The sequence below is a fragment of the Corvus hawaiiensis genome, chromosome 2, assembly GCF_020740725.1.
Source record: "Corvus hawaiiensis isolate bCorHaw1 chromosome 2, bCorHaw1.pri.cur, whole genome shotgun sequence".
In the NCBI taxonomy this organism is placed as follows: Eukaryota; Metazoa; Chordata; class Aves; order Passeriformes; family Corvidae; genus Corvus; species Corvus hawaiiensis.
In genome coordinates this window covers 57,744,696-57,768,731 of record NC_063214.1, presented here as the reverse complement: position 1 = coordinate 57,768,731, position 24,036 = coordinate 57,744,696, and the positions used below count along the sequence as shown (strand labels likewise).

At 42.0% G+C, this 24,036-nt stretch overlaps 1 protein-coding gene across 1 annotated transcript in view; it reads left to right on the top strand.

The window, feature by feature from the left end:
• Nucleotides 1-24,036, top strand: part of FAM124A (family with sequence similarity 124 member A) — a 39,534-nt gene that overhangs the window by 6,289 nt on the left and 9,209 nt on the right. Inside the window, exons 2-3 of the mRNA XM_048295635.1 lie at nucleotides 4,591-4,622; nucleotides 19,818-20,557. Of these exons, the coding sequence (XP_048151592.1) occupies nucleotides 4,591-4,622; nucleotides 19,818-20,557 (772 nt within the window). The remainder of the gene's footprint in view (nucleotides 1-4,590; nucleotides 4,623-19,817; nucleotides 20,558-24,036) is intronic.

The following is a 24,036-nucleotide window of genomic DNA, read 5'->3' as shown; positions in this document are numbered from 1 at the left end:
TGTTTATGGCTGTAGCTGTTGGTGCTGTAGCTATGTTAACGTGGTGCTGTGCCACAGCTGATCAGTGTGCCCAAGGAACCCAAGCACACTGTGGTGCTGGAGTAGCTGCATTGCTTGTGTGAGCCAGAGCTGGGAAATAGCCGTGTTCTTACCTAAAGAAACAGGCTTAGAGAGTTTTTATGTACCACACTCAGCAAGGGCAAGTTGCACTAGCAGTTGCTTACTGGTGTTCAGTGGAATACTTCCATCTCGGATATATTGAGGCTCCATATCACTAATCAGCAGTGGGTGGTGCACACAGATCTCAGAGGATTGTTCAGTATCTTTTGTGCTCCTGATGCTCTTACCATCTCTGATAATGCACAAGTCTGGTCCTTCAGTGGGAACTGAGGTCCCATCTTTATCACAAGCTTCTACATTCCTATTTTAATGTCTCTTGACATCTTCACAGCTCCTCTTTGCTTTTATGCTGCCCATTGAGCACACATTCTTTGCAGACTGATGTGTCTTTTGACTGAGCTATAAGCCTTCCTTTTCAGTACCTCACACTGTTTCAATACACTTTTTGATAATTTTTTTTCTCATTATGTGCCTATAAAGGGAACAGTCTTCTATTTGTTCACTTTCTCTAGTGGATGTTTTATTCCTTTTATCTACAATCTAACATCTGTCAGAGGAAATGGCTTGCTGCAAGACCATGTAATAGGCCTGGAACCTCTGAGCCACAGTGTGGTCCCAGGTGTCACCATTAAAGCACATGAGTGTTTTACTCTTGAGTTATCCTACTGGGAAAATCCTCTTCCAAGGGAAATGATAGAAGCCAATACTCAGAATGTTTAAAATAGGAATCAAAAGAACAGAAAGGACCACAGTTACTTGATGTCCAGAGAGCCTATATGCCCCAAGAGATGTTTATTTCAGTTCTTGGTTCTTCTAATGCATGATTTTGTCAAAGGGTATGTTGTGTGTGCTAGTCTAAAAAGCTTAAGAGTTATACTAACTTCAGAATTTAGTGTCCTAAATAGCTGACAGTAAGAAAAAGAAAATTAATTTATAAGCCACTTACCAATGCTTGCTTGGAATCTGAATGGTTTCTTCTAATATTTTGAGAATATGAACGATTTTACTAGCACTGGGTTTTTTGTTCTCAAGGATGAGATTCAAGACAAAGAAAGGAGCTGGAGGGAGGACAAAAGGTGATTCAGGTTGTCCCTGAGAGCACACAGAGAGACTTGTATTCATCCTATTTGGTTTTATACACGTGGTCTAGGGTTCCACATTAGAAGTGTGGTTTCTGTAGGCTTCTTGTCTACACAACAGCTAGGGAGAGATACTTCAGACCTCTCTTTTTATTGACAATAGAGGGAGCTTAGGGAGGGTACAGCCCTCATTTCGGTATCTGAGGTTGACATAAGCCTTTGAGCTTAATTACCCTTTTTTTTTAATTATGTGGATGTCAGTTATGCAACAAACATGAACTAAATATTAGCTTGAAGCATATTACAACTACAAAAGATCTCCTGCGATACAATTTTAAAGCCTATTAAAATGTGTCTGTGCAATTAGTCTCCAAGCACACTTTTGTCTCCTCCTTTCTCATTCCCCATCTTTTTATTTTTCCTCTTGTTTCATTTTTCAAGTCCTGCATGTACATAGACTGCTACTCCCTCAGTTCAGGACTCATTAATTCTCCATGTCCTATAATGTGCCTGTGGCACTTTGGGATAATAAAATAACAGTGTGAAGTAATAGAATGCTGTTCCAACTTGCAGTAAGCAAAAGGCAAAATGTTGTCTCGCTTCCATCCGAAATACAAGCAGTGCAGATTCATTTTGAATTAGCTGCCAACTGCTGAACACAGATACATTGAAGGACAGCCCCAGGCTGTTTTCAAACAGAAGTGCAGACTAAATGAATCCTTGCTTGGGGTGCTTGGAGGCAGCTGGATGTATATTGCTTGCCTCTAGCCTTATGAAGAGTGACATGTTACACCGTTTTCACACCCTTTCAAATATACATGGTGCCAAGTGACACTGATGTGACTTGCTGCTGAAAATACTATGTGGTTTTATGGCCTGCATAGCACCTTAGCCAGCTGCTGGCATCACTTCCCCTTGGTCCCTGCCCAGAGCCAGACCGGTGATGTGTACAGCAGTAGGAACAAGAAGGTCTCCTTCTCTGCTGGTGATGATGTCAAGGTGTTAGAAAGATAAATTAGAATTTATCAGTCAGTAGAATTGCCTGGTTAAATTTTAGGGCTTGACATGCTTCAGTGGTCTCAGACCTAGGGGGAGGTTAGCAAAGCTTGGGGAGAGGGATGTGCTGCTGATAGTGGGCGCAAAGAACGAAGAATTCACAGGCCACAAGGACATTTGGCAGAACTGACAAGATAAGGAAGAAACTAACAAAGCCAGCTAATTTCATCAACTGTGCTGAAGTTGGCTCTAACTGGGTAGAAAGCAATTTCGTCGGGGGAGATCATGACCATCAGCTCACAGCCCACTGACTAAAGAAACCCACTGACTCAAGAGACAGACTGATCATTGGCATGGGAAGTGAGAGAATCATGTAGCCAGTCAAAGGCAGAATATTGATCAATAAAAGAGCTGTATGACTGGTAGCCAATGAACCCTGACTTCTTTGCTTGCTAAAATATATGAGTGGTGTCAAGATTGGGGAGCCAGCCTGTTGTGGGCCACACCAGCTCCCTGCTTTGCACAAACTAGATGAAAGAAATGGGAATACCTCGTCTTGGTGTGTAAATTGGTGCTGCACACGGGGCAGTGAGCCCACATTCGGGAGAACAGTGTCATTGCTGCCGCTGCCCTTCCCAGCTACCTAAGGGTCCTGGGGGAGTTTGGTTGAGGGGTAGCACTTGATTCATGGAGGAAGTGCTGTGGAGCAGCTCTGTATCGGGTGACTGAGAGCAGCTGCTAATGACCTAATCCTGTGGTCTCTGCCAGTGGGATAAAGATGTTTCCTTGCTCCTTGGCCTTATTAAAATGGCTGGAGGTACAGGGTTAGCAAAGGAGAGCAAGCAAGGGAGAGCTGCAAGCCCCCATCAGCAACTCTTCCCCGAGCATTGCCCAGATCTTTTCCAAAAACAAAGAAAACCTCATGGCACTTGATGGCATTGTTGGATCTTTTTTCATGAGTTTTGTGAAAAATTCAGGTTGTGTTATCTTTCACTGGTCCAGTGGGATTGGCAAGAAGAGTTTGGGGTAGTTCCTCATGGTCTTCTCACCTAAACCAGTAGTTTTAGCATCTGATCTGCAGAGTAGTGAGTGCAAAGCACAGGGCTGTGAAATGTGGGGACAACTGTAATTGCTTTGTTTCTTCTGCAGAGATATGTCCATATTAAAATCAAAAGCAGGTACTATAGATAAGTGGGGTTGATGTCCTTTGTTCCCTGGGATGCTTGAGAGCCTGGAGTATGAGGGTATCCTGAGAACATGCTTAGATGGTATCTACTTCCACACACATCTCTCAGGAGTCAAGGCTCATGTGGTTCCTTTAATTTAAAGCAATGTTGCAAACTTGCTGCAGCTATTATATAAAACAAGCATTTAGGTTTGAATCCAAGAGCTGTGTCAGGGCTCCCTGAACACTTTGAACTGTTGTGTTCAGGGCACTGCAGGGCACACGTGCCATATGTTTATGGTGGCAGGGTGCTCTGGTGCATGAGGTCTGTTTTGGGGACCCAGCAAGTGTGAGGGTAGAGGAGGCTGTGTGACTATGAACTCCAAACCCAAACATTCAAACATCATAGGTAGGGCCTCAGCAGTGGAAATGATTTTTTTTTTCCTTAAATATTATGCGATGGCATATTTTTTTTACCTTATTATTTCTGAGTCTTCAGGACATAAATGGGCTATGTTTTAATCAGCTCAGAATGGGGTTTTCAGGAGTTTGGGGTTGTATGCAGCTGAAAAATTAATTACACTGTTGCTCAAAATACTTAACTGCTCTGACTTTCTCACAGATAATCCAGTATGCACTGAACTAGAACCAATGTCTGTACAGTTTTACTGAGATGTCTTCAAGAGGAAAATGGTCTACTAAAGCAAAAAGCTTTGTCATCTAAATGTTTACATCTTGGCATTCTTTTTTCTTTTCCTTCACTGCCAGTTTTGACCATAGAACTATAAAAATTCTGATCTTCAAATAGAGTTCTCTTAAAAAGAACTCCAAAAAAATCTGCAGAGCTGCATTTAGAGGACATAAAGCGAGGAAGGAGAGGAGCTGAGTCGAAGTCTAGTAGACTTCTAACCTGTGTCTGAAGCAGATTGTTTCTTCCTTATGGAGAGCCTTCTGAGCTTTAGTTTTCACACCTAGAGTTAGGCAGCATGAATAACTCCTAGATAAAACCATAGTTGCTTTACTCATTATACTTACATATTTTCAAAATTCATGTGAGATGCCAGTGTTTCTGAAGCAGTGTTCAAAACCTGTTCCAGTTATTCTCGTAGCACAAAAATAGTGCTAAATGGGCATTAAACTATTTCAATAAACAGTGTGTGTCAGTTTTGGTAATTTTTTCATTATCTCTTTTAGATTTAATACATTCTAATTAAAATCTTTGTCTTACAGGTCTGAGTACAGCCGCATGTCCTCTACCAGCAGTGAGTATAACTTTGAGATTTTTTTTTTTTTTAATGGATTCTTATATTTTCTTTTTTTCAGCTTGCTAATATTTATTAACATCAACCTGGTGTTATTGACAGCGTTCGCTTTGACACAGTAAAGCCCCCATTCCTTCTCTTCTTGGATCTATGTCTAGAAACAGTATAGAAAATTTAACTGTTTGAATATATATGACCAAAATACCAACCATGTGTAAAGTCCTAAATATTGGCGCTCACAAGGATGCAAGGCAAAATTAGAACAAAATCTGTAGACACTATGTGGGCCAGTGTGAATAGACCCTCAGGCCAAAGGAGTTTGCAGTGATGAATGTCATTAGAGCTGGGGAGTACAGGAATAATTGAATGTTTATTGTAAGCTGATGCCAACAAAGCCCTTCAGAGCAACTCTGGTGAAGTTTTTTTTATCTCAGAGATGGTAGATTCTCTAGTAAGTGCCACAGTCATTCTAGATATTTACAATGCCAGTTGATTTTTAGGTTATCCAACTGACGACAGACAGATTCCTATGTTTAGATTATTTTTTTCTTTATTTTTCAGCAATGCAAAATGATGATTTTTTTAAGCAACATGGAACACTTCGTCACTCTAACCACTTGCTTATTTGTAGAACACACTGCATCTGCAGCACTTTGAAATGCAATAATGCTTATTCATGCATGATTGCTAGTATCTCTCCTTGTCCAAGTGCAAAGTGATGTCTGTCTCCCTCATTCACACATTGACATGAGCTTTATTTATGCCAAGCAAGCACATCAAAAATTCCTAGATGACAAGTTGTGTTTTATAATCTGGATCTTTAAGCACCATGAAAATCAGAGGGGAAGAAAGCTGTCAGTTTTTCTCATTCACACATTCTGGCTGAAGTGTGGAGAGGGTTATTTTCCATCTCCCATGGTCTTCACTGAAGGGCTTTTATTGATTTCAACAGGAGCTGGATGAGACAGCATTCGTAATGTCTGACTCGTGAGCTGATGTGACTAGCAAGGAACTTGCTGTCTTTCCTCCATCTGCTCAGTGTGTGTGTGTGTGTGTGTCTGAGAAAGAGAGACTTTAGTGCAGGTTTTTCCTAAATTCCGTTGTTTAAATAGATTTCTGGATTCTCACTGTCAGGCATAATTTTTGAGATGATTGGGAGGCAAAACCCAGGCAATCAGCTTCTCTGTGATAGTGAAAGCATATTGGATTTGCCTGGTTACACCAGCTGTGTGGCACACCGCCTTCTCAGCTCACAATTTTGGATGATGGCTTGGGGAATATGCTGCCAACTTCCTCCACTTTTTGGATGGTGACTCATACTTACTTGCTTAAAGGAGGCAGAATAGTTCAAAAGACAGGGTGCAAGTAGAGTATTTCTCCTTTTAAAATTTGGTTTCAATCCCTTAAAAACTTTGCATGACTGCTGCACATGTTACAAATAAAGGTAACAAATTACATTTGTAAGTCTTGGTTTTTATTACATGAGGGTTTCTACGGGGAATGAATCTTTTGTTACGTGGCAGCTACAGTGTGTCATGTTAACTGTGGTCTCCTCAGTGTCTTGCTGGCCACTGCTGTCCCGTGTATGTGGCAACTGCAGTTGGGTTTCAACACCAATAATTTGTCAGTACAAGGAGGTATTATCATTCCAGCAAAGACACACAAGTTCAGGAGACAGAACAGTCTCCTTCTTTCTCTTTTCTGCTTCCAAGGCAAATTATAGTGATACAGCTTCACAAGTAGCAGTATTTAACTTTGCCTTTTGAGAGGTTTGTGTGGCTGGTTTGGTCAGACAGTGCAATAGTAACAGAAACAGTTACATAAAAGAATTTTGATAAAATAGAAATACTTTTGTGTCAGAGGCTGGTAGTCAGTGGGTACATAATGCATTTGAAAAAAAAGGTTATTGGAAAAGACAGATTTATCTGGACCTTTTAATTTCTTTGGGGAAAAGATTCAATAAGTGGTATCTTTCACGGTACAGAAAGCAGTGTAGGTAATGATGCTGTTAGGCCCTAGTGTAACACAAAATAAGCTGTTGTAAATTAAGAAGGAAAGAATCTCCATTACCTGCAGCTGCTTCACCTGAAGCTCCTGTTCTAATGGAGTTTATCTAAATCAGAAGGATTACAGGCTAATTTGTTTTACAGGGGTCCTATTTGGTGGTACCAGTGAGGCTCCGATTTCAGTGTTTAACAAATGAATAATCTTTTCACTTTCTGGATGAACTCCACTGGCCAACGGTTTTGCACAGACACGCCAAGAAAAGGTTAAAAAAGACTTAGCAGGTGAATCAGCTACAGCTTCTTCTCTTGCAGCAACCGAGCAAACTGCAGGACTTTGCCCCAACGCAAAGTTGTACAGGAATTCCAGAGCCCTCAAATCGGGAGTAAAACCTCACTGGCTGTTAAATGGCAGTGGCAGGCTCATTCTGTGCATGTGTTTATTTCTAGTACTTTTTTTCCCAGAGCACATGGCAGCAGCTGTTGTGGTCAGTGTACTGCTTCAGCAGTTCAAAGCCCTGCCTGCTGGATTGGTTGGACCTTGGGTTTTGGGCAGCCTCTCTCTTCTTTTACTCTTTGCCCTTGTGTCCCAGGTTCAGATAACCAGAAATGCTTTTTACTGGCACCATTCATCTAATGTTTCTGGTTTTGTACAGCAAGTAATGTGGGAAAGAGTACCAAAGTTTGCAGAGTGTGTGTGTTTCTGCAAGAAAATGCAGCAGGTGTCTGCCGTGCGGGCTCTGGCTGTTGTCAGGGTGACTGTGTGCCACTTTGTCTTGTCTTACTGAATTGAGTAAAAGGGTCATGCAAACCTGTCTGCTGGATGATGCATTTGGAGGTATTACAGCTTTCAAAGGTTCAGCAGTGTGATTTCAGTGAAGAGAAATGTTTTGTTTTGTTTTGTTTTTTAACCTGAATGCTGGTGTGTGTAGTTACTTTTTCCTTTGTTCTTTAGGAGGAAGAGTGCTTTGTCTTGTTGGGATGTTTTGCCTGTTGGTGTACTCTTCATTAATTTAGGAAGTATATTAACCTTCTTTTTCCTCATATTTTCAATTACCTTTTCAATTATGGTTTTTAATTACCATTAGGGATCCCTAATTCTATATGAGAGAGAATTGTGCTAGGCACTTAATGCCGACAGAGGAGACCTTTACCCAAGGTACATAATGCCAAAATATAAAGACCATAAGTGGCATATGGATCCAGACAGTTGGAATCACAAAGAAGTAATTAATTAGTGTTGGTTGGCAGAATAAGCAACAGTCTCTGTACATCATAATTTTAATTATCTTCAGATTGCTTTGAGCTATGTGTTTCAGGGATGATTTTCAACCAGGGAGGAGGAGTTCTGATGGGGGCTGCTTATTGCCTCCTCTGCTTAATCTTTGCATTGATGATAATGGCTCTTCAGAAAGACCCAAACCAGAAATGGATGTTTTGAAACAAGACTTTTGTCATTTGTAAAATTCACAAAGGATGAGAGGAACTGGCCTTAAATTGCACCAGGGGAAGTTTATATTAGATATTAGGAAAAATTTCTTCACTGAAAGTGTGGTCAGGTATTGGAACAGGCTGCCCAGTGGAGTGGTGGGGAGTGGTGGGGTCATCATCCCTGGAACTGTGTGGATGTGGTACTTGAGGGTGTGGTTTAGTGGTGAACAGGGCAGTGCTGGGTTAACAGTTGGATTAGATGATCTTAGGGGTATTTTCCAACCTTAGTGATTCTGTGATTTGAAATGTTCCATACATAGTTTGCCCCGGAGCCAGTATAACTAGGTTGTCTTAGAAATAACTGTGGAAGTGAATGATTTTTTTTTTCCCCTTAACCATTTTTAGCTTGGTAAAATGGTAACTGCTTGGATACACATTTGTACTGGTCCAGCTAAGTTGGTAAATGAAACATAAAAATGGTCCTATGGGATAAGATGCAAGTTCGCGGAAGAGTTTAGAGCATTTGAAATTGTAGGACCCTGTAGCATGCAGTAGTTCATGTTGTGCTTCTCAGTGAGGTAAAGGGCTTGTCACTCACCTGCTTTGCAGTTGGAAAGCTGGTAATTCACCTTCCCCTGCTCCTCTGCGTTTCCTTTAGCAGCTAGGAAACAATCGAGTCCTTGTAGGGTGTTCGTATTCTTTTGTGGTAAACCTGAGAGCTGGGATATTAAAGTTTTATTTCCATGTTGCACATACCCATGTTCCTAGCCCATGGAATTTCACCCACTTTCTGGTTCTAGAAATTGAACACAAGAAAGTTTGTTTTGGCAGATACAAAATATGTGGGTTACTGCAGATGTTTCTTTTTAATAAATTTTCTGTTTGATATTCTGTTCCTATGCTGGTATAAATTCAGATCTTTGTTTGGGGATTTAGTCAATGTTTGGTCAACGTTTAGTCAGCATCATCTGCATCAGCTCCCCAGGCTTGTGACCTTGTGGGAAGTCCACACTGGAGCAGGCTCCTGCCAGAACCTGCAGACCCTTGAAGAGAGGAGCCCACTCTGGAGCAGGTTTGCTGGCAGGACTTGTGACCCCATGGGAGGCTCACGCTGGAGCCCATTCCTGAAAGCCTGCACCCCAGAAAAGGAACCCACACTGGAGCAGTTTGTGAAGAACTGCAGCCTGTGGGAAGGACTCCTGTTGGAGAAGTTCGTGGAGGACTCTCTCCCATGGGAGGGACCCCCCCCTGGAGCCGGGGAAGGACTCCTCTCCCTGAGGAGGAAGCAGCAGAAACAATGTGATGAACTGATTGCAACCCCCATTTCCCATCCCTATGCCACTGCAGGGAAGGAGTTGGAGTATTGGGAGTAAACATAAGCCCAGAAAGGAGGGACAGGTGGGGGGAAGGTGTTTTTAAGATTTGTTTTACTTCTCATTATCCTACTTTGATTCTAACTGATAATAAATTCAACTAATTTCCCAAAATCAAGTCTGTTTTCCTCATGACAGTAATTGGTGACTGATCTCTCCCTGTCTTTAACTCATGAACCTTTCATTAAATTTTCTCTCCCCTGCCCAGCTGAGGAGGGGAGCAACAGAGTGGCTTTGGTGGGCACCTGGTGTCCAGCCAGGGCCAACCCATCACAAGATGCCTTGTAACAAAAGCACATGGGGAAATGACTTCCTGTTACTTGTGTCATTTCAAAATCTGTCTTCAATGAACTGTTAAAGGCAATGAAAACTAACCAGCTGCAGGAAGGGGAGTGGGTCTGATTTTGGCTTTGAAACATCTGTCACAAAAAGCTTGAATTTCATAATATAGTTGCCTACTTTAGGTTAGTTCTGACTGATTCTGACCCAGGCACTGCTGGACTGGGTGTCTTCGGTTTCTCCAAACAACATAATTTAATGAGTGTGAGGATATAATTATATTCTTTTATTGCTATACGAAGATACACTGTAGTATATTGTTTCTTATTTCCATAGAGAACAGAGATGCTTTTACAATGGCTGGCAATGAGCTGTATTAAATACAATTATAAAAACAATCTACAGCAGGCTTGCTAGCATCATACTGCATTTCCAGAAGGTGTTATTATAAAAAGCAGACTAATTAAAGTATGAGGAAAAATGCAAGAGGAAATTGGACCCAAATCATGTAGAGTCTTAGCCTGCAGCATCTGTTAGTGTTGCAAATTCAGGTGTTTTATAGAGTAATGAAATCTGAAGTGTCAGCTCCTGTGGAAAATAAAGCTGTGGAAAATATAATACATCTTCTACATATCTTGCCTGGCTCATGTTAGGATGCCAGGGATAAAATGCAATGCTACTTCCTACTGTGGCAGAGTGAAGAAGGAAAATGTCACTGTTGTGTGCCACCTAGAAGCCTTTGGCTGTGCAAAAGGTTTCTGTAGCTGCTTGTTGTCAGATTCCACCGTGATGAAGGACCAAATGCTTGCATACAGAATAGAAAAGTACAGTACTGATCCACAGGGAGTTGAGGTTGGAAAGCAGCTCTAGAGATGAGGCACAGTCATGTGTAAGGACATGCACAAAAGGATGTGTAACTTGAAATCAAACCTAGATTTGATTTTTGCTTTCCAAGTGGCATTGACCTTGTAAAGACTGAAGTTCCTGTTCAAATTTGTCTGGCTTGGAGTAGCATGTGTATCTCTGTTTTTTGTAAGATTCAGTGTTTCACTCTTTGGGATCATTTAGCATGCACCAAGCTGTGTGTCCCATGGCTAAATTACTTTCTACTGGCTTAGTACTAGCTTGGGATCTCTGTATTGAGGGTGAGCAGGTGTACCCTAAACAGTTTCTGGACCAGAGTTACCAAACCTTGTTTGTAGTTGTTTTCTATACTCTTTTCTGACCATATCCAGGGTTTTTTTTCTTGTCATACAGATACAGCGGATGAAAACTGGACTAGTTATTAAGAAAGAGTAATGTGTATGGATGACAATGTAAATGTTTTTCTAGCTCCTTTTTTTTAAGCCCACATAGTCATAACCAAAACCATGTAACAAAATACATCCTCATTTTTAATAATCCAAGCATATTTCAGAAGCATAGGAAATCTTTGCTAGACACTGAGCTATCGAGTGCCATATAGTTCTAGTAAAAACTTACAGGAAATATGTCAGAGAAAGTTAAATTGGATTATTTGGTGATGTGGGTTAAATCTCCCCCTGTGGAAGTGTTACTACTGCTGTCCCAGAAAACCACAAGGAGCTAGGCAGCCATTTAGTGGGTGTTTTAACCCTGAGAAATGGGTTGCAGGAAAGATCTTGGCCCTGTAAGTTCAGCTGGTACAGTGATGAGAATGATTTGTAAATTGTTGCTATGTCTGTCTGAATTGTTAAAGCCCAAAGAGGGAAGCTAAAAAAATAAATCTGTCCCATGGCAACTCTTGACTCAGAGGCACTAGTTGGGGTAGAACAGGAAAAGCCATCTGAGTCACCGAGTCAAATAACAAAACACTTGTGAAGGCTGAAGCTATTAAGGCAGTTTCTACTAAATGTTGCCAGTGCCAACAGTTAGTTTCCTCATGGCCATGGTACATTATCGTGGGGTACTTTCTTTAATCGGAACTTTTAAAAATAAATAAATACCATTTTTTTATGCACGCTCAGTGGAAACTGGGGCATTTGGTAATAGTGCGTGCCACATTCTAGAGCAGCAGATGTCCTCTGCCTGCCTTGTTTTTGTTGGTACAACATTTGTTGGTTAGTAGTTTAGGAAAAAAAATTGTATCTATAGTTTATAAAACCTTCATGAAGTTTTTACTAGGTGACTCCTGGCTGCCATCGTAGGGGACCAGGATGGAGCACGGACAGCAAAGCATGCTTTCTATTCCTGCTTCCCCTTTCCATCAGCTGGTAGGGGTAGATCTTTTGAGCCACAGGCTGCTGTCAGCTGAAAGGATTATGAGATTCAAACTAATTTTCCACTACTGCCAAGTCCAAATGGGTCCTTTGCTGTAATGCTGATATTGTTCATTGTCTACAGAGACACAAACATGGCAATGCTCGGTCATGCCTCAGGGTTTGATCCCATAATGTCTTTGGTTGTGTCTTGAGTGTAGATATTTTGGTGTGACTTCTGCCTCCTCTCTGGCTGGCTTTCCCTGCCACATCTTTGTGATACCAGGAGGATTTGTGCAACAGCACAGACTGATTAAAAGAGGCCTGTCTGAAAAATAACATTTTTAGCCAAACTAGTTTTCTGACTGCCACCAGAAGACACAGTCCTTATTATTCCTGAAGTCTGAGAGCTTCTTTTCAGTATGTTCAGCAAGCTCTTTCAACTTGCATCTAGACCTGACACATGGGAAGCACTGGAAACACTTAGCTGAGAATAGTAGAGGGAAGAGTGCCAGCAGTAAAGACTTAAATTGTCTTAAGCCCATCATAAAATCACACTTTCAGTTAACTAGAGTACATTGTGTGCGGCATTCAGCTTATTGTTGGACTGAATTTGTTAGCTGCTCAAGTGTGCAGCATTTCTTGGTTGGTTTTTTTTCCTTAAGGCAATGTTCTTTCTGCCCTTTTATAAAAACCATGTTTTTGAGAATCTCAGCTTTTCACAGGAGTTGAATTTTAAGAAAACACAATGCCTATAATCAGAGGACTTCAGAAAGTATGGTGTTGGATGCAGTTTTTACAGCTTTTGATTTACTAGTGGTTGCTGATGGGAGTTTTATTGTGTAGTAATTTATTTACCTAGTAATTGAATTATACACACAACTTGTAACTGAATTACACATTGCAACTCTACAGAATCTGGTATTTATACCAAATATCAGTGTCTGGGTTCTTGCCAAGAACTATGATCCTTATCTTTCTGTAGGAAGATTTTATGATTGGGAAGGATGTATATCTTCGCAGAACTTAACTCTTCTGAAGAGCAAATCTGCAGCCATTCTGAATACTGCTTTCTCTGTTTGCATGTCAGGTCCTCTTCCTTCCCCTCCCCCTCCTAAAAAGCAAGGCAACCTTTTTTTTTTTAAATCCTACGTACAATATAAAATAGCAATAAAACAAATCAGTGTAATACTTGGGCATTTATAATTAACGCACCTTCCCTGTATTTCTCCACTGGGCTGAATTTAGCATCAATATGGGCTGTTACATGAGGTCCCACATCTTGCCCTGGTGGCCCATGGGTGCCAACACCACCAAACTCACTGTGGCACTCTCTGCGAGCAGCAGCTCATTGTCGTGCTCCAGTTCCCCACTCAGGGATTGCTGTTTCTTCTTGTGAAAGGCACAGAATGGCAATCGCCAGCTGTTTGCCCCAGCTCAGGAATGCTTCTGAGGATATCAAAATAAAATTACCTTGCTGTTTCTCTGCTTGGTTTTGGGTCTCCTGTGGGAGTTAATATCTGTGTGATGAAGCCACCTAGGCCCCACATGGGCAAAAGGAAGTAGATTGTAGCTTTTGAGAGGAGACAGCTGTAACAGTAAAGGCAGCCTGGAGATGCCAAATCATGTGAATCTGTTTTGCAGCATGTATACATGTGCAGATTTAAACACCAAGACAGCTCTCAAATTGTGGTGATCTGTGTGGGAGGGAAGAGGGGAAGTTATAGCAGTTTACATCCAGAAGAATATCCATAAAGGTGCATGAGTACACCAGCATTCCGGGGTTCTTGCTTTTCAGCAAATTAGTGGCTTTATCTGTGGTTGAGGAGAGTATTGAAGACTTCAGTGCTCTCCAGAGGTTAAGTAGATGATAAGGTCATTGGGTTTTTTAATTGAAATTTGGATTATTTTTAGCCGTGTAATGTAATGTTCGAGCAGCGTATTTTGAGGGAGGAGAACACCAGGCAGCCAAAATAAAGAGCTCATGGAGAAGACCAGAGCATTTGCAGAAGCAAAGGTACCACGTTTAGATCTGCCATTGCCTTTGCTTGATCATGCAGGGCCTCTGTGGGCATTAAGTGTCAGTTGTTGACAAGATTGGTTCCCTCAGGATTGGCTGCAGTGCTGTACACTAAGAGCAATGACTCCTCCTAAGACTGTTCATATTAATGTACCAGAGGAGGCTTTTTATCTCCATCAGACAGATAATGGGCTTAATTTTGAGCTTTATTTTTGCTCAGGTTTTTTTTGTTGTTGTTATTCTACAGCGACTGGAGGAGCAGATTGACCATTTTGCTGTGTTTGTCTGTTTGCTGGTCTTCTGTGCATTGTCTGTACTTTCTTAGCATGGATAGAGGAGTGAGCATTGTAGAACATTCAACTGCAGCTCCTCAAGAAAATGCTGCTCTGAGGGGAGCATGAAAGAGGTTTCTCCTCTTGGCACTGTGCTGTGCAGAATATCCCCTTTCTTCTTGTTTCTGAGCATCGTTTCTGAGTTCAAGGTGGTGTGCAAAGCAGGGCAGGCTGAGAAGCACATTATCCAGCAGCCCTGCATTTGTCAGATGCTATTAAACAGCAGGGAAAGAGAATGGAGGAGCTGGTGAATCTGTCACATCCTGCTTGTTCAAAAGATTATTGGTGCTGCATAATTCATCAAAGCATGACCGACCCGGTGGGTTCTGCTGCCAGAGGTCTCCAGTTACTGCTTCTGTTGCAGCTGCCCATAAAGTGATGCTCCTTGTTTATGAAAATAGCCTCTGATTTTAAGTCGGCCCATGAGCCTTTCAATTAGTACACCTGAAAGGATCACTCTGGCCTTGGACTCAGATAAAATCTGAAGGTCTCATTCACTGAGCAATGCTATCGTTTTGACATTTCATTGTGTTTTGCAGTGTGATTGAAGTAGGGAAATACTCATACTTTCTGTGCAACAGAAATCCTGGGAAATTTTGGTTGGAAATATTATAGTGCCTTTTTTTTTTTACATTATTTATACAGTGTTTGGAATTATTTTACATTCCCACAGTTGAAATATTTTGATTGATTAACAGTGAAAAAATATGCTGCTTTGTAGCATTTGGTTTTGAATTATTTCATTACTTCCTAATAGCAGTTATTTCTTGATAATGAAGTACTGCTTGATGGGAGTTGCAGTTCAGAGGCTTGGCAAATTCACTCTGAACCTCTCCCATTGCCCAATTTACATCTCTGGTACTGCATCATGCAATTTGGTCAAATGAAATTTGAAGTCTTACTGCCTAATGTAGCAATAGAGGAATCTGGTCTGTATGGCATAAGACAGGTTCAGGTGTTGGTTCCCATGAAGCAGCATGCTGCAGCGGTAAAAATGGAAATTGGTGTTCCAGTGTTCAGATTCTTAATGAAATATTGCTGGTCAGAAAAAAAAAAAAAAACTATTGTCAAGTATTTTTTGGTTTGATATTTCCTCTGAGTTTCCTGGATAGAAGATTGCAAATGTATGTGGCTAGAAAATTGAAAATATCTGCCACAGTTTGGAAATGCTCTTTCACATGCACAAACTGGGACCAGAAACCAGTCTGCCTAAAATCTCACTTTGTTACAAATTCAATCCTATCTTACAATACTTACCAGGTTTACTTAACTCTGTAGGTAACTCTTCATTAAATATCTCCTGGTAAGTCTGAGAGGTCTTTAGGTTTGTTTCACCAACACAGGCTTAGGAGAGACATTTCAGGGAGACAGGTACCTATATCCTTCCTAAGCTTTATTATGGGATGAGTTTAGTCCACTGGAGAAGCCTGAAAAATCAGATCTCATCAAGACTGCTGAAGGTGGTGACCTCCTGAAATAAAAAAGTGGTTGGAACACTGCCATGAGAAGGAATAGGTCTTTGCTCAAGGCACCTCCAGAGAGAATGCAGCCTGGGTATGTCACGGTGTAAAAGAGAAAGCTGCCTTGGGCCAGAGCCCTGCCTTCCCAGGCAGCAAGAATGGTGTTACCAGATACCTGAGTCCTTTTGGCACCTCTCAGGGGTGGTGGCTGCCCCCCCAGCCACTTAACCCGTTGCTTCTCACTTCACCCATGGATATTTGTGTCACTAGATCAGAGAATCATGAAGTCATTTAGGTTGGAAAAGCCCTCTTAAGATCATCGAGTCCAGCCATTAACCCAGCACTGTCAAGTCCACCACTAAACCTTGTCCCCGTGTGCCGCATCTACATGTCCTTTAATTACCTCCAGGGATGGGAACTCCACCACTTCCATGGGCAGCCTATTACAAAGCTTGACAACCCTTTTGGTGAAAGGATTGTTCCTACTATCCAGTCTAAGCCTCCACTGGATCAACTTGAGGCCGTTTTGGAGGGACTGACCCCCACCTGGCTACACCCTCATTCAGGCAGCTGTAGAGAGTAATAAGGTTTCCCATGAGCCTCCTTTTCTCTAGGCTGAACAACACCAGCTCCATCAGCTGCTCCTCATCAGATCTCCTCTACACGTTTCACCAGCTCATAGCCATCCAGCCAGGCAGCTCTGGATGCCAAGAGGGTTGTCCTGTGCAGGTGCTGCTGTTCCCTACAGAGTGAGAGTGGAGGAAAAGAATGAGGAAGGCAAGATCATCCTCCACAGGTTTTTCAGAGGTGGCTGCATCTCTCCATGCACACAGCAGGGGATGTGGACAACTGGGATAGACAGGTAGGTACCTGTCCTGTCTGTCCCCAGGCCCAGGCAGCTTCAGTTTCAGAGAAGTCATACCAAAATGAGGTAGCTGGCACAGGCAGACTTGACAGGACCCACTGCTTTCTTTCATATTGTTTTGCTGATGAAAATGTCCTGGTTTCTGGGCAGGGAAAGGAGGGCAGGAAGAACTACAGGGCTGGACTGCCGTTCTGCTTTGCAGGAATTTCTTTTATCTCTGCTCAGCAATACTGCATCAGCAACAAAATAAAAATAGTATGTAGAGAAGGACCCATACAATCCTAAAACATCAGGGCCACCTTCCACTCCCAGCTTTAAGAGGTCAAGTGTAGCAGCTCCACAGCATTTGGGCTGGCTGCTTTAACCTCTCATGGGTGGTTAATACTACCTAGCAGAGGAGTAAAAAGTTTAGAATTGTAAAATACTCTTTCAGTCCTGGTAGTAATTACCTCTTAGCAAAGTTAGTGCTTTGCCAACTCAAAGAGACCTAATCCTCTTCTGTCATAGGAAGAGAAAAAATGTAATAGCTGTGAGAACTGTGAAGCTTATTTTCAAATAGATGCCTCAGCATTTTGATATTTTCTGTGGGATTAACTAGTAACACAGGAAGGCTAATACATATGCAGAGCTTTCATTTGCTTCTGTAACAATTTCCCCTGGGGCAAATTGTTCTGTGTCATGAGAAATGGTGTTGTTTCCCCTCCTTCTTTGTCAGATGAAGGAAAAAGACTTGTTACCAACATAGAAACAATTTGCAACTTATTGTCATTTCAGGGAAAGTTTCTCCTTGCCTCATACTTCTGCTTAAGTTTCTCTTTTTCTTCCCCAGACAGGAAGGGCTGCCATTTTAGAAGCACAGAAGCCACGTAACAAAATATGTAAAAGTGGTGCAGTAAAAGCATCTTTGCTAACATAAAATAGAACTGAAGCTCTTTCTGTACTGATCTGTTACACTCAGTTGCTGCTAGCTCAAAAAGAAGAGATAATTTGCTCTGCTCTGTATAACTCTGGCTCCTAGGATGGCTTTGTGCTCTGCCTCTGAGGCTGGTTCTGCGAGCATCTGGTGCTGATGGGCACAGGCAGCGATGGCTGCAGAATACTAATGCTGCCACTGGCTCCCACAAGGCTCCACTTCTGAAAAATGCTTTAGCTGTTGAGTGTCCATGCACCATGCTGAGCAACAAGAGGGTAAAAAAGCCGTGCTCGGGGATTTTTCTTTTTTTAATGCAGAGCAAGAAGCCGACAGCAACGATGGCTCTCTGCTTCACATTGTTGTGCCCAGGCTTCTTTCAGAGCTGCAGTCATTTATATGCATAAATATCAAGCCTGTCACTTGTTGCAGGCTTTGATAGTATTTGTGTAACAAAGGAATCAGAGAGAGAAAAAAGCTGAACATCTTCTATTCCAGTCTTAGAAAAAGAATGACTGTGTAGTTATGGTGATTACTTTCTTTCAGGTTTTATTAGGTCACTGTCCTCTGCAATTTGTTTTCTTTCCTGTTCTGCTGTCCAATGTAGAGGACCATGAGAGGACCTCCCCCCACACCCCTTTTTCTTTCTCCCACACTGTGACTACCCGCAGGGGGTATCTCAAAGAATTACCTGCCAGTAATGATTGCCACAGCAATGCCTCTTGCCACGAGGCACTGTTTTTCTTTTTGCTTCAATTTTTTTTCCTTCCATTAGCCATCTGACAAAGTCACTCCACATCACCCATTTCATGCAGAGATACAAGAACTCTGCTGTAATTGTATTTTTGATTACTTACTTGATTTTTCTTTATCTCCCCTAGGCAAGATGCACTCTTGCTATTTGCTCTGCATACCGTGTCTTTCTGCAGCTTCTAAATTGAGGCCAATGTTATGTTTACCAGTCATCTCTGTCTGCAGAGCTATGCAGCTGCATCTAAATTTTCTCTGGGTCTTGCAGTTATTCTATATTGAAAGACAACTAAAACACACTACTCGTATAAAGCTGCTTTTCCATTAAAGCAATTGGTGAAGTATCACAAGAATGTTGTTCCAATGCCAGGAGGGAGAAGGGAGAGGTTTGTACTGATTGCTAATAGGAGGGGAAATAGCCTTTGAGACAATCCCCTTATTAAATGTGATCTGCACAATGAAAAGCTTGGGAAGCCTTTCTAAGGCTTCTCACATTTAGGCTTTGTGCCCAAGTTCAGGGTCTCAGACATGGAGGTGGTTTCAGAATACCACACAAGGGGAACCATTTCAGCAAAAATATCAAGGTTACATGATTAATTTATTAAACTGTCTGGGATCACCGTGCCTCTTTATTGGCATGTAACTCCAGCAGAACAGAAGTAACAATTTCTCCCCAGACCTCCAACCAGCCATTGCTCTGCTGGGCTATCAGAGAAGTTTCAGGGACACAGATAGAGCCCCTGTGAACATTGCCAAGGCTAAGTAAAGGTTTCTTTTTTCCCCCTGAGTAAGTGTAATTTTTTTGCGCCTCCTCCCTTTAAAAGTCTTCCTTAATATTAAGAAAACCTTGAAGCAGTAGTATTACAGTCTTGATAGTCTGAAGATACAACCAGTGCAGGATTTGTAGGGACAAGTAATATATTTTCCTAAAGAAGGACCTGTGTGCCTGGAGGCTTGTCTGCTTTTTTTTTTACCTGCTGTATCAGTTGGTCTAATAAAAGATATTTCCTTTCCCTACAAACATTGCCTTACTTATTAGAACAGTTGCCTCCAGGATACAAAACACTTAACTGTGTGTAAAACTCCAGTGTCAGGGTGATAGAGTGGAGTTCAGTGGTGTGATTTCCATGCCCTGAGCCAACTGGCAAAAATGGAAACAAGGTGGGATGAAGACTCTCCACCCTTATCATTCTGCACATCATTAATGTCCCTTATAACCCCACTGTTGGTCAGTATTTTTGTTTTTCCTACCTCTCAACTGTATGGAACAGCTCTTTCTTACACAGAAATGCACGTCAAGTAGCATCTTTTGGATGCTATCTCAGAGAAACAGCAGCTCTTACAGCATGCTTGATGAAACTTTTCTCTGGCTTCTGATTATTTTCCTGGATGCGATATCGCTGTACTTTCTTTTTGTTTGTTTACTACAAGGGAGCTTCAGAGAGATGGAAAACAAAAAAGCCTACTGTGGCTGAGTAGACTGTTTCTCCTTTAAGGATCATCTAAGTGTTGTCAACTTGGTTGCAAATCTTAAAGGACTTTTTTTAATATTTCAGGTGAACTTTCTGTGGAAGGCATACAAGACCCATTCCTTGTTAGTGTACATATTATCACAGACCCAGGTGAATCCAAGACACTTCAGCAGGCCATCGATAAGCTTCTAGCCTGGATCCATCCAGACCTGCAGCTGTTTCGGGTCTCAGAAAGACGAGCGCCCAGGAAGCGCAGGAAGCCGGTGAAGGCTGGTGTTTCTCAGCCAGCCCTTGCTGTCATTCTGTTCCTGCAGGAGGAGTATGGAGAAGAACCGATCTTGCAGCTCCATGAAACTTTTCAGCGGCCACCATGGCATTACCACCACACAGAGCTAATGCATGGGAAATTCCTCCCTTACATGCCATGCAGCCAAGACTTCTACACTTTGGCTCCAGAGACTCCTCTCTGGGCCATTCGCCCAGTGCACTACGGGAAGGAAATGATCCGCTTCACCATATACTGTAGGAATGAAAATTTTGTGGACATCTTGAAATTGTATGAGTTAATATTGAAAAGACCAATGTGTCAGAAAAAAGCAGACTTCTGTGTTTTTCCTGTCTATTCTAACATGGAAATAGACATTCAGTTTTCTTTAAAAAAACTCCCAAAGGGCCAGGTGCCAGTGAGGACAGAGTCAGCCGTGCTGGAGTTCAGAGTAAAAGATGTGGGGCAGCTTGTGCCTCTCTTGCCCAACCCTTGCAGCCCCATCAGTGAAGGCAGGTGGCAGACAGAAGACCACGATGGAAATAGGATCCTTTTGCAGGTAAGCTCAGTACACAGGGAAATGGAAGCACATTTCTTGGTTTTGTTCAGGAAAGCTTAACCTGCATTGACAGTTGCCTTTTTTTTTTGTTGGTTGGTTGGTTGGTTTTTTTGTTCTATCCTTGGAGAAAGGGACAGGACAATACAGCTGAAGAAAGAACTTGAAACCCCTTGCTGTGTTATGTAACTGATCACAAAAGCAGTGTTACACAGATATCAGTTCAACCTCAGTTTATGCTAAGAGTGATGTGAGATGAGATGAGATAGCTGTTTAAAAAAATGAGGACAGAAGGAATTACGAGCCCAAGTGGAGAAATCATGGCTGGTGAGTGTAGTTTTATAAGAAGTATGGGCACAGAACTGACAGGGAGTTTTAAAATAGCCCTCAGTTATGAGGCTTTCATGGAAGACAAGCAAAACTCCTGATGGTACTCATTATTTTCTAGCATCACTGGGTGACAAACTGCATCTCTCTTTTGCACAGTGATTATCAGGATGAAGAGAGAGGTGATGAAGGAAAAGTAATGTGCCCTGAAGAGCAGACTGAGAGACATTCCCACAGACTCTCTTTTTGAACTAATCTCAAGTGCTCATATCCGAATGCTGAGAGTTTGTTTGTTAGGATATCTGTAGGCACCATATCTGGGCAATATATCAGCATGCTCTGCTCCACCACACCACATCCAAGGGAGATTAAAGGATAAGCAGCAAGCTCTTAATAGCTGCCTGCCCTGCATAGGGGTATCTGTGGCAATCCAGAGCCAGGTTAATGTGCATTTTTGCACTGCAGAGTTGTTTATTGCTGCTTACATTCAAATCAAGGAACACAGTCCCTCATCTTTACGAGGCTGTTGTTCAGAATTCAAAGGGTTTTCTTTTGGAGTGGATTTCATTCATGTGGCTTGTCCAGTTGTCTGACCTTGTTGCTGTGGAAGAAGCATTGTGGGTGCCATCCTTCCACTGTACAGACTTCCCAGCATGCAGAGGGGTGTGTACAACCCTCTGTAGCACAGTGCCCCTGGGTTTGTAGTTCCTCAGACTGAAAATCCAGGTACACAGGACATCTGTGCTCTGGTGAGTCACATCCAGGAGGTAATGGAACCTTTTGATGCTGCTTTGCAGATGCCACCCTCAGAGAAATCACATGCCAGAGCTAAATAACACATGTAAAGAGCTGAGAAGGGCAGCTTCCTTGCCCATCTGGCAAGACACCAATTTGTCAGGGTTACAGATTGCGCTTCAATAATTTCTGTGTTAGCCTGAGATAAGTTACAAAATGAAGCTGACGGGAGTCACCACCAAACTTATACACAGCAACCACTGTCACTTATGTCCTCTTTTCTCTGTTCTTTCTCAGAAGGTTTCTGCTATGTGGTATAACTTTGGTTTATAGGACCTTACACCGTTTTCAAGTAAATTGAAAGGAAGGGTAAAAACAAAAAATAGGGCTTTTAAATAGGGCTTCTGGTTTAAACCCAGCAAATTTTCAGAAGTAACAAGTGCTAGGCAGTACAGAGGTAAAGTGAGACTTGCTGAGCAAAGGAAATCAGAATAAGATTTTAGCCATATGTACAAAAAGAGAAGAGCAGAAACTGCCTAAGTATGGCCTGCAAGTACAATTGATCTTCATTTCTGTTTTCTGTGAGGACGATGATTCTGAACAGGAGGACAAAATGGCAAATGAGAATGAAGTTACAGAAACGGAATTCATCACTTTGGAAATGTGGTGAAGCAAAAGAAGTTTGGTATGTGCAAAGTGGAGGGAAAGAGAAACTTTGGATCTAACTTATGCCATTGTAAAGTCATAAAACTAGGTCCTGGTATATAGGTTTTAAGCAAGTCTGTACAATCAGAAGTGGAGCTGTACAGCTAAATCACAGGGAAGATACCTTGTTACTCAGATACCTACAGCCACCAGTGCAACATGACGATGAAAAGAAAATTGCCATCTCTGGTGTGTCAGAGTTACTATTCTGTAGGAAGCATGGGAAGTGTTTGTGCCATTGCACAGGGTCCCAAGGGCCTCACCTGTCTTCAGCTCTGGACTCCAGAAGGGTGACCTCAGAAAGGTGCAAGGACAGGGGAGGGCTCTCACCCTGTGCAGAGGAATGAAGAGACTGTCTTACAATGGGAAGCTGGTAGAGTAGGGTCACCTGAGCCCAACCAAAGTAAGTCTGAAGGGAGCTCTGACTGGAAGACAGACCACAAGGTAAACAGCAGGAACAGGAGAAGGCTGTTTCACTAAATGACTGTTCTGACACAGGAACAAGAACTTACCAATAAATAGATTTTAGTACATATTGATAGCTAATTACAGAACAGCCACCCAGCAGGTGCAAGCAGGTTAATACCTTAATTAAAGGCAGGATGGTCACTTAGGGAAAGGAGATGATAGAGCATGGGTTATAGGAAACACCAGATTTGGTGATCCACAGACTCCTCGTATTCTTTTCATTCATTCTAATTTCAAAACAATTATAGTATCTAACCCCTGAAAGTAACAGGACTACATTTTGACTTCTCACAGAGAATTGCTATTAGCAGTATTATCCATGCCACAGCATTGACAGTAACTTTCATGTCTTTCCAGTTATATAAGCTTAAACAATGACCTCTCAGTATTTTTCAGCCTGCATATCATATCAGTTGGTACTTACTAATCATCAGAATGTTTTTGTTTACTTTATACAGATATTGCACCTTTTAAAAATTATACTTGTACCAAAAATGGTAGATTGATATCCCTATTAAATTGCAGGCAGAGCTTGAGGTTTGAGTATTCTTCCATGTTTAGGCTAACGAGATGTGACCTCTTGCTTGTCTTGACAGGGACTTGGATACTTGCCAGACAGATTGATCCATGTTCTTAATCCATTTTGCAAATGCAATTATCAAGGGGCTTAGATAAAGTCAGTTCAAGAGAAAACAAAGTTATTCATGGGTAAGATAAATCTGTTTAATGCCAAGAAACTATTCCTTCATTTGCAGGCAAGCCCTTCAGAATTATTTTGTCACAGTAGCTTTTACACGTTGGCAAATTGGTCCGAGGGTGCAGCTATGTAACAGCTGAGGCAAAGGGTTCACTGGAGCAGGAGCAAGGCTTAGGAACATGATTGCATCCTGTGGGAAGACACCCACAGTGCTTCACCAGAGCTAAGCCCGGAAGCAGGAGCTCTGGGGAGCGCTTACCAGAGCAGTGGGAAGAATATGTAAATAATGTAGCTAAGAATTTACCATGTACTGGTATACTGAATATACCGCCGAATTTGTAGGTCTTGTCCAGATTCTTGGCTGCCTCTGGGCGTAATCCACACAGAGACCGATGAAGTGCTAATGAACTTGCACTCCTGGCAGTGCAATGTGGGAAGCAGGAAAGGTTAATTACTGATTGGACTGGCTTGGCCATGCACGTTTTTGAAGCAAGGATAGTGAGCAGAGAGTACAAAGGGCACAGATGGCTTCTTTAAATTATGAGAACAT